Below are 11,470 nucleotides of genomic sequence, written 5' to 3'. Positions count from 1 at the left end.
TGGCTGGTGATCTACAATCCATGAAATGTTGTAAAAATTAAGGACTGATATCAATGGTTGATCAATAAATAGTGGTTTATTTTAACAACAGGTATGGCTTATGTACAAGTGCATTATGTCTGTTAAACAAAAACAAAAATGAAACCAAACAATCAGAAATTATAAATGGTACAATCCATGATTTTTACATTCATTCAAATCTCCCGTCAAGGGATTCTGAGTTGCACAGCTAAGAGAAGCAAAACCTGAAATGTGTACATGGGGAACTTCATGTCTCTGAGACTTTTGTCTATCAAATTGAGAACTATTCACCAGTCCGCTTCATGATCTATGATCCTTCATTTATCGAAGCTGGGTGCCACTACACATTTACTATTTACAAAGGCATATTTCCAATCTTTTTTTATTTGTTTTTATTTATTTATATATATATTTTTTTTTTTTGCTCTTCCACTGCCCTCTAGTCTCTGCTATCGCTGGTGCTAGCATTACATTAGATTGCTTTCACTGATTTTTTTTTTTTCTTTAATTTTACTTCAAATAAAGTCAAACCAAATGCTTACAGGTATTTTCGCTCCAATCAGCACCATGAAATAGCTGCATGGGTGTTGTGAAAATGGAAGCAACAGATCTCAGAGAAGACACTGGACGTATTGTGCTGTGTTACTGACCTTACACAGGTGGTTGCATGGGGCTTTGGCGATACACAATAAAATTCACACACATCGAGACAGAGACCAACACTCACAGACAATGAGTACTCAGAGTAATGTGAAGATACTGACCACTGCAACCCACTCTCTACTGTAGATGCCATAAATTCCTTATAAAATCCAGTGTCAACACCCTCTCACAAAGTAGATCACATGTGGGGATATTGCAGTTAATGTGTGTTTGTTTATTGTATTCAAAATCCCACTCAATTTTCCCTTTTTTTTTCTTACTGTCAAAAGACCAAAAAAAATTGACATCACATGATTGCAGGGCATTGTGCTTTGAGGCTTAGCAGCATGGCATACGTATGTTCGACATTAAATCTTCACATGAATCTTTCTCTAAATGGAAGTTTGTTGATTTGATGACCTATTAGAAGATCAACATCCTGACTCAATCAAAAAGCAGAGCTTTCAGTCTCACTTTGACTGAAGCTGTATTTGAGGAAAACAACCGCAGGCAGGTTTTGTCCATCATTCACATAGCAAAAGATATGTAACCTTGTCTTGGATAAAAGCAAAAGAAAATTTAGTACCTGTGAGGACCTTCATAAGTGAAGAATCAATTGTGAATAACAGAAAGTCTTCTGTCAAGTCTGGTTCTGCCTTTGACCCCTGAATGACACATTAATAGACCACAAATACTTCCTGGATCATGACGAGTGCGAGAGAGTTTTATCACATTTGAAATGACACGACATCATTTAATTGGCTCTTAAGTATTACAGTAACATGTAATTATTATTCATCATTATTGTTGTTGCTGTAAACAGTGGTCTAGCCATAATCGTACATCTTTCTCTGACAACCTCCTGTGCATGGAGCGTGTAACTACAACTGTTCGGTTACATACAGTGTTAAGTCAAGCACAACGCTGTCCACAGACAGTCTGTCAATTCAACAGTATGAACAGGTTCATCTATCTAGAATTAAGGATCTCACCTGTATTTTAAAATGTCAATTTGACAAGTAAATATTTCATCTTTTTAGGTTAACGCAGTTGTGTATGTGAACACATGAACACAGTGACATACAGAAACTATGTCAATGCCAAAACAAGTTTTGGAAAACACAATTCAGTGTTAGCAATGCTGTGAAAACTGGCAATCACATCGATCGTTTTGTCATCCATTGGTTTCATTTCAAAAATAGCTTTTGTGTCTTCTTTAAGGTTTGCTAGTTTGTTTTACTGACACATTCACAATTATTTTCATGCTTTGTCCCCACTGCACAGAATAAGTTGCCACCACACTGAGGTGCCACAAATACTGTAAGAATTAAGTATAGGTTTGTACAATAAGGGCAGGCCATGGAAGATTATCCAAATTAATACTTAAAAAAACTGAATCAAGCTCAACAACTAATTATGCATTTAGGTACAATATCACTTTTATAAATAAAAGCATTTGCATACCGTCAATTTCATTGACTAAAACAATTGGAAAAATAACGTTTTCTTCAGACCGACAAAACATGGGTCTAATCTTTGCAATTTAGCAGTCTCAATCTTGTCTCTTAATTTTAATTTATCAAATGGTGAAAAGTCTTTCATTAACTTTCTAATTTAATTCTTCCTTTATAAATCTGAACTTTGGAGTGGGGTTCATCTGATTCACTTAAATCTACATACAGTCTATGGCAGGTGACTGCACTAAACAGTATTTCCCAAAACAGGCAAATACTGCATTTATACTTTTTTGGCACTATGTCTACATTTGATTTTGGTTAGAGTAGTTTTTGGCGTGTATTTAGAAAAATCCCTCCAATTTGGATTGTTTACCTTTGTAATGGCAAAAAAAACAATACTACTTTGTAACATTCAGATTTTTCTTTTTTTTTCTGTCCATACAAGTAAGGCGGTATTTTTATACAAACATGTTAGACAGACACTTCATTTGAGCAAAAGTACCAGTGATTTGATTTTTTTTTTGTTTGTATGCTTGCTTGTTTCATTCATTGCATTTTTTTTTTCCACCAGTCCGCTCAGTGATTGTGGGTATAGCTGTAAGTCTCCTTAAAATAACAGACAGTGATTTCCCATTCATTTACATCAAAGTAGTTTATAGGCTGGTGATTTCCAGTGACATTCAAAAAGAGCAGAAGATATTGTCACATTGTCACAAACCAGCCTCTGGCACTCTCTCACTTGCGTGGTCTCATTTATTGGTTTAAATGCAGGAAGGGACATGTCTGCTCAACTCCAGGTGGGGACAGTCTTCATTGAGTGCCTGAAGTCGGAGCAGAACAGTTTGTGCACCCTTCTTGATATTCATGTGGTGTGGGCTGCTTCCTCGGCAACCGTAAAGCTTTGTCTCCTGGCTGTGACACTGGATCATGATGACGCCACGCCATTCACGGTGTTGTTTTCTGTGCTTGCACTGTCCCTGATGGAAAGGACACCGGAGTCTATGGGGGAGGAGACGGTGCAGTCCAATAGAGAGAGGGGCGTTTCTTCTGTAGGGCCTGAATCCGTGATGGATGTTGGTACTGAATCTACGGCAAGAGAGGCAGCCAAATCCTGTCTGGGCTGAACAATGTCAGTGACAGTCTGAGTGGCTGATTCTGGAGTAGAGGTGTGCACAATTTCTGTGATGGGTAGAATGGTCGGAATCGGTGTAGTGGTACTGACAGAATCTATGTGAGAAGGAGTCAAACACTCTGCTGAGGGCAAATGGCCTGAGTCAGAGAGTGGAAGTGGACTGGGTGAGGGGAAAACAGTGACTGGACTAGAAGGAGCAGGGGAATGAGGAGATATATCATTAACACATGGAGAGGTAGAGTCTAACTGTGGTAGTTGAGAGTCTATGACAGGAGGTTTGGGGGAGTCTCTAGTGGAAGGAGTCATCGGAACAGGAGAGGGAGTAGGGGATGGAGGCAGACTGTCATGCATAGATGGAGCTGGGGAGTCTGCTAACGTGGCATGATTGTCCTCTAGCAAAGGTGGGTTGAATTTCAATGTAATGCTTTCGATCTCATTAGCCAGCGGGTCAGGGGATTCTAATGTGGTGCTAGGCGGGGGTTCAATGATGGGCTTGGTGCAGATCAATAAGGAGCCAGGCACAGATTGAGGGATAGGGGGAGTAGAAGAGTCCCCTGGAGAGGCAGGGCAAGCAGCTGACTCTTTTGTAGGGGAAGGACCGATGTCATTCATTTCAGGAACAGCAGAATCCGTCAGTGGCTCAGTAGAATCTACGACTATTGCTGGAGGTTCTTCAGCATCAGCCAAAAGTGGGTCTGTGATGCATGGGACTTTGTGCAATGGAGTGGAAGACAACAGGTGCTCTTTACTGGCATGTATGATACCATCTTTACCCAGTGCAACTGAGTGACCATTAGGGTCTCTAGGCTCCGGCTTGTCGGGGTGCACCTCCATTAATGCGGGAACAGACATATCGCCAACTGATGGAGCAGTAAAATCAACAGCCGAGGATGCAGTGGAATCCATGGTGGACACCACGGTGGTGGCTGCTTCGTGGAGTGGCGTGTCATGCACCCTGGTGTAGTCCCTGCTGCTCTCAGACTGGGCCAGCAAGAGGCGCTGTTCTCCAGGTTTCCTTGGGGGAAGGAGAGGTTGACGAGTGTAGTTCTCGCCATCAGCGAGGGTCTCAGGGAGGGGCTGGTAGCGCGTCTCGGGCAGCAGGAGAATGCAGATGATGCAGATGAGAGTGCAGCAGGCAAAAATAATGTGGTGAAGGAAATAGCCCTTCTGATTGTGGAGCTCCATGATGGGGGCAGTCAGCATGCCGAAACCGGCGCTGGCTAGGACCAGGCCCAGACCACCACCTCTGCAATGAAATGGAAAATGTTATCACATGGTAGGATATATGATCACATATTCCTCACATAACCTCAGAGACATTTTGTAAACCAACTAGAGGAAGGGAAGCCTTTATTTTTGCTGTATGCTTCTGTTGACTTATCACTGCCATTTTAACTGACAGCGAGAGAGTGCTGCAGTACAGCCAAAAACCATCCTCCGTGTGCAGTGCCATGCCTCTCCCTTAATTGCCTAATATCACCACCAGAGGCTGCCCTTGCAGCACCGCTAAGAAGAACAACACCCTTTACATAACCCCAGACAACGAACGTCCAGTGCTGTGTCATCTATTCTCAGAGGGCATGGCTAATTTGTTCAAGATGTGGATTACATTTGACACTGAACTGCAAGAGTCTGTTGTCTCAAGCAGTTCAATATTTTCATTCCTCTCCTGCAACAGAAGGTGGAGCAACTAATCCATCTGCAGGAACATGTGACACAATGGAAACCAATCACTGTATTAACTGAATTATAAACTAATCTGGTATTTCTGCAACGCACGTCAACCAAATATTGGCTTACCAGTTTTTCTCATTACTTATAAGTTAAAGTAGAGCAGACATGAACACATTGTCAGCTATTCACCTGGACTTGTAATGGCCAAGCATGTGGTATACATTAGCACAGCTGTTTCACATCTAAAGAGTGAAAGCACATTTTTCACATGCTTTCCACAACTTCGATACAATACTAATATTAAACAACAATACTCGATACATCTTTTGATAGCACAGCACAAAAAATGCACACAAAAAAGGATGATATTTTTTTTTTTTTAATCAACAATCTGCACACAATGCCGGTATCAAAAACACTGCGTTTGTGTGTATTTTTGTATGTGTTTTATTTTTACCTGATCACAGTGGGTGTGATCTCAGCACAGAAGAAGATGCTCAAGTTGCTGACAGCGTGGGAGGAAAACATGCCGATGATGGAGAAGGCAATGGAGAAGTTCTTATTCAGTGTACCTGAGCTATCTGCAGACAGGGCAGGAGACACACACATATGACAATCACCTTGGAAAAAAATTAAAATCAAGGTTTTTGAAGTAGACTTGAAGCACTGACACCTGAAAGGCTTGGAATAAGAACATTCAGATCATATAAAGAGATCATCTCTTTATATGATCTCATTTCTTTCTCTAAATTCCACAAATTCACTGGCATTTAAATTCAAACATAACATAATCGTAATTAAAGTTCAAAATCAGCTTTGCTTCCATAGTTGGCACATACTGTGTCCCACTCAGTTAAAAAAGAAAATTCTAAACAATGTAGTACATATATAGCACATATTTTTTGATTCTGCAAATGGAAGCAGAATAAATGTGTGTTACTGGATCACATGAGGCATTTATATTACAGCATTTTAGAATGTACCACTAGAAGTAATTTCAAACTACGCCTTTGGAAGACTTAGAGGTAAAGTGCCAATAAACTTTGGTCAAGTAAAATGTTGTGGTTTCCCAGCACTTATGTTTATTTTGATGGGTTATTGAGCAATTGCCTTGCATATAAATAGCCCATTTAGACCAAAGATGGTTTGAATACAGTGTTTTCTATGAATAAGACAAGCTGAAGATGGCACAAAGAGGATCAGAGGAGGCTGCTCTGTGATCAGCTCTTGCTTCCCACAGGGGGATTAGAGTGGAGAGAATAAGGAGATTGATACACAGAGGAGAACAGTGAAGAAAGGCTGTTTGTGAGATTCACAGCTCTATAACAAAGGGGCTAACCCTCTTCAACACAGTGGGGATAAATAAGTGAAAAGGTAGTCATAATTACATCTGGGTCTTCATTATGTGTCTCTGCAGGGCTTGTATATGCTGTAATGAAGTACTGCAGGATGTCTGCATGCAGACACATTTTCTAAAACCTCATCAAGCAACCTAAACAATTCAATTCACACTGAGAAAGAATGTGAGGCTGATAAAAATGACCAAACAAGAGTGCTCAATTATCAGTTTGTCCCCCGAGACATAAGAGCAGAAGTCAGCAGGTGATCCTACCTATATTCAGATGGCCGCTGTACTTCCCCAGCACTAGAAGAGAATGATAGAGATGAACAGATATGTATATGACAGATATATGCATCAGTCAGGAACACAAAGGAAAAAGTACAATCATCACATGCATTCAGACAATAAATTAGATCCAAAGTCAAACATTGGATACAAAAACATGCACGCATGTTCAGCCAAGCAAGCAAGCAAAACACCGTAACAACACAAACAACCTCAAATGGGATCATGAAACACGAGCATGACCTTGATGTGTTGACTCATGTTAAACATTAAGTCACGCTGATATGTAACTGAATAAACAGACTTGTGTACGGTTTTGATCCGGAGCGCCTTTTGGTACACATTGACTAAAACAGCTGCTTGTCTCAAATCTAAGTCCCTTTATATTAAAAATATATCCTCTTGTTAAAACAAAATGTCTATAGTAAGTATTTGACATGTAGTGCTATTAAAACAACACATTTGGCTCGTCATTCTTTTTGTTTAAATATTTGATAGGATAAGTTATACAATTTAAACTAATATTCTGAAATAGAGGTTTCTATAATTATGTTAATAATATATCAACATATATCAGCAGGAAAATGTATTCAAAATAACATTCAGATTTGGTGGATACTGCAATTAATTGTGTTCATATGTAAAACACAAATCCAAAAGATTTTTTACTTTTTAATTTTCTTGGAATCAATCATTTGGCCTGAAATTCACAAGACGTTGTGCGATGAGATCATATCCTCATAAAATGACCGCAATTAAAGTCCATAAACAATACTGTTGACATATGGTCCAGCTCTAATAGGACACTGGCCGGTCATGTTTGTTGTGACAGATGTTTCTCTCTGACTACAGCCTCATCAAAACTGTGTGCAAAGCCTGTTTTTCATTTCTATATTTTATGTATTCATTAATATCTATTAGTCAAGTACTTTAAATACATTTCAACCTCTCAAAGATATAAGCATTAAAAACAAGTCACAAATATGTAATGTTTTTTAAAAAAGAAACTAGTCCCTAAAATAGCAGGGTATTGTTGTTTTTAGCTAACGTTACTCAAACAGGAATGAAAAAGTGAATTTGTTGGGGACTATTTTCTGCCACAAATGTATACATATTTGGTGTACAAGTGAGTATTTCCAGCAGTAGCATGTGTGTGAAGAAAGGAAAACATCAGTGCCCACAGAGGAATATGATATATGAGACTTTGGATACATAGACAGTACCTGCTAGTACAGGTAGCATGATTTATGTTTTGTTTTTTGTTTGTTTATGGGAATTGTTGACACTATTTTATAGTGTTTCTTCAAAACTAAATACTTCACAACCAATAAACATCGTCCTGTAAGAGCAGAACACGTGTCCCTGATGAAGTACTCACAATTGAGCAGGCCCAGCTGCAGCAGCGATGCCAGGGCAGTGATGATCATAAACATGAGAAGACCACCGCGCCTGCCCATCAGGCCCACCGCTGGGCAGAGCGCCATGCAGGACGCCACCGCGATGCCCGCCATGGTGTAATAGTCCGCATAGAAGTTATGGAACATGGTCGTATCCTGAGCCTCAGGGTCCATCATGCTGCGGGCAAAGCAGTGGTGGATCCCATATCCTGTCAGCCTGGGTGAAGAACATACACAGGGCAAGTGGTGAGGCGGGGGTCAACGTATCGGAGAATACAGTGGCCAGGTTAGGGGATACGAGTTAAAGGATGTACAATAGGAGAGAAATAAGTGAAGGGTGGGAAGAAAAAAGGAGAGAGGGGATAACATGCACAGGAGGAAAACAGAGAAAATAGCTCAGAGCAAATCTAAAAGATAAAGAGGGTGGGAGGAGGTGGAGAAAGAAACCGGAACAAGGTTTAGTGCCTTTTGTGCACACTATGCACACATGTAAATACTGACTTACTGACACACAAGCACACACCCACTAAGCATTTATAACAACACAAGCAAACACACGCACCCTCTCCACTGCTTGTCTGACATTTCATAAGGACACAGCTCACGAAAAATTTATGCTGATTTGGGGAATCAAGGACACAGCGTGCAGAGCTGAAGCTGGGTTTGCCTAGCTAGAGATGAGGTCTCAGATGGAGAGATCCCAAAGGAGATGAAGAGAGAGCAGCATAAATATGGAAGGACAAAAGCACTGAGGCCTGCTGATCAATGCTGCATCGAGCCTCTGGGTTAATAGCACCATTTTGACTGCGTCTGACTGGCACTGTCTCGCCCCACACGGAAATCACAGACATACAAGCACACACAAGCACTTCCCTTTATTTTCTCTCTCCTTTTTCCTGATCCTCGCACACACTTAACTTAACACATAGATGTCCAATCTGCTTTCTAAGTACATAAGACAAACACTTACGAGTTGACACAGAGCACAACGATATTCTTCCACAGGTTCCTGGTCCCCACCATTTTCACAATGCACGTCTTTTTGGGCTTCTTCTGAAGAGCTCTCTGCAGTTCTGGAAATAAAAAAAGTCCGTGTTAGAGCTTGGACAATATCTGACATTTTAAATTCGAAGACTGGTCATATGGGCGACAGTCTGTTTCAGTCGGTTTCTCTTGGACACTTCGTCATTGTATAAAAACATTATTATTGTAACTACAACTAAATATAATATATTTTGCACGTTATATATATTTATTGGGCTTTTCTTAATATCATCATGTGAGTTTTCAGATTGTAGGAAAGTTCAACAGCAGTCTGAGACCTCTAAAGAGTCAAACAAGGGCGCCCCTATTGCGATCACAGAAAATTCTATAATGTATATTTGATGAGGACGTTTCATCCCACATGACTATGTCTCCTGTTGCTTTATGAGACAGGTTCGACAACGCTGACAGAAGAACAGGAACATTGCCTTTGAGGACAACACCCCTGAGCCATGAGTGTTATGAGGTGCGGCACACGGTGGATGTTTTGGTATCAGGCTGCGGGTTGCCACAGAAACACAAACTCTGCTTTGTGGTACTGTACGTTCATGTTGACTCAGGCATGTGACAGCATTCCACACCACTGCCTCAAGGTTATCTCCAGCTGTATTGCTCAGCCTTTCCAGTAATACCCTGAACCAGCTGCAAACTTTTGAGTAAGACTCAATCTCTACCCAGATCTACTGTATGCTAATCACACCACTGGCTTTCCAAACATGACCCAGTCAGTGGCACATCTATCACGTTCCAGTGTTTGACTGAGTGCCTTGCAGCAACATGAACAGTCAGTCCCCAACGCTGTATTTAGTGCCACACAATTTGTGGCAGGAATTATTACTGCAAGGGTTGGGGTCAGGCACTTATTATAAGAACAAGAGTGTCTGTGGCAATGTTCTCAATGCTGAATCAGCGCACGGTCTTTGACTTCTGAAAAAGTGCAGTCAATTTCACACCGAGTGGTTCCTCTTTGAGCCTTTTCCCAGCCGCGGCACTATTTTTCTAAATGTATTGATAACTACAGCAAACACAGCAGTACAAAGATGGAACTAAAATTACTGCTGTTCAGTCGTAAACCTCCACCAAACAGTCAAGTTGTAATTTACATCATGCTTGGCTTACATTATGTACTGAGGACTTGGAAGGGATTTGGTAAAATGTATTAGGTGTATTTGCTGGGGAAATACACGAACCTGTATGATTTCAGTGAATAATTTCCAGTGAGAAGCATGCTGTCTCCATCTAGACACTATTTTTACAGAGGAGTACAGAGGACTGATAGAGAGCGTCATCACATGGTGCAACGGCAATCACCTGAAGCTCAATATCACCAAAATCAGTGAGCTTGGGGTGGGCTACTGCTGCATGTCTGCTAGAGTGTCAGTTCGCTCACAGAAACAAAGAACAGTCAGAGGCCTCAAATGTGTTCACACGCTTGGACAATAAAGATGATTGTGATACAACACAAAGTTGCAGCCGTGACAGTGAACAATGTGTCAAATGTTGCCGCAAAGAAGCTAGAAATTCGAACACATCTTCACCGCAGCACCACAGAAGATCCACACAATCAACACCCATGACTGATGACGAGCAAATGTGAAATATGGTCTTAATCTCCTCTTCTGTTGCAGAGCTGTGGTGTTGAATAATGGACAGAAAAATGTTTTTGCAGGAACTTACGTGGTCCCAGCAAAAGCTGATCATTTATCTTTTGGACATATCATGTCATTACTTCACCATTTAATCATGACTCGCACATGAATTCTTGAGTTGTTCCCAAAAACATGTTTTGTGAGGCCACAGTGATCTTTGACCACCAAATGGGTTCATCCTTGAGTTCGAGTGAACGTTTGTGCTGAATCTGAATTTCCATCAGGGTGTTCCTGAGCTACCGCGTTCGCGGTAATGGGACAGAAAACATTAACCCTCTAGCCACAGCTGTCACCAGTACGGAGGCATAAAAACTATACCACAGTAAACAGCACTGTTGAGGCTCACTACGGATGCAGTCTGCTGCGACATTTAACAACAGCACACTTCTGCCTCTGCCAGGTGTGAGCACAGGACACGGTTAACCCCTGGGTCAAAGTGCCTGACCTGCGTCCATCTGCCGTCTGTGCACTAACATGTCAGCTCAAGTCCACCCATCCAGGCTGTAATTAGATTAATGAACCTTTTAGAGTGTCATAATGCAATGTCCAAAACCCTGGAGTGCTCTGTTACTATGGTAACAAGACAGCAAACTCATATAATATTAATTATTATATTATCAGTGTAGCTTATTTCAGAAAGCACAGCTGGTGATTACTACAATGATAAACAAAAAACAAAACACAAAAGGATTCGATGGTGATACTGCAGCAAATATACAGACCCAAAGATTATTTTAACAAAAAATATGTATCACCAAATACATAAACAAACACTTAACAGAGATGTAAAAAGCAGCCTTTTAATGTTATGGTCAGTATGTCTCATT

At 40.8% G+C, this 11,470-nt stretch overlaps 1 protein-coding gene across 1 annotated transcript in view; it reads right to left on the bottom strand.

Moving 5' to 3' along the window:
• Nucleotides 1-57: 57 nt before the first annotated feature.
• Nucleotides 58-11,470, bottom strand: part of slc22a23 (solute carrier family 22 member 23) — a 34,083-nt gene continuing 22,670 nt past the window's right edge. Inside the window, exons 6-10 of the mRNA XM_046408073.1 lie at nucleotides 8,921-9,023; nucleotides 7,932-8,167; nucleotides 6,539-6,571; nucleotides 5,384-5,507; nucleotides 58-4,498 (exon numbers count right to left, since the gene is read on the bottom strand). Of these exons, the coding sequence (XP_046264029.1) occupies nucleotides 3,046-4,498; nucleotides 5,384-5,507; nucleotides 6,539-6,571; nucleotides 7,932-8,167; nucleotides 8,921-9,023 (1,949 nt within the window). The 3' untranslated portion in view covers nucleotides 58-3,045. The remainder of the gene's footprint in view (nucleotides 4,499-5,383; nucleotides 5,508-6,538; nucleotides 6,572-7,931; nucleotides 8,168-8,920; nucleotides 9,024-11,470) is intronic.

This window comes from Scatophagus argus, chromosome 13, assembly GCF_020382885.2.
Source record: "Scatophagus argus isolate fScaArg1 chromosome 13, fScaArg1.pri, whole genome shotgun sequence".
Lineage (NCBI taxonomy): Eukaryota > Metazoa > Chordata > Actinopteri > Scatophagidae > Scatophagus > Scatophagus argus.
The sequence above is the reverse complement of the archived record's forward strand: the minus strand, read 5'-3'. Positions and strand labels throughout refer to the sequence as shown.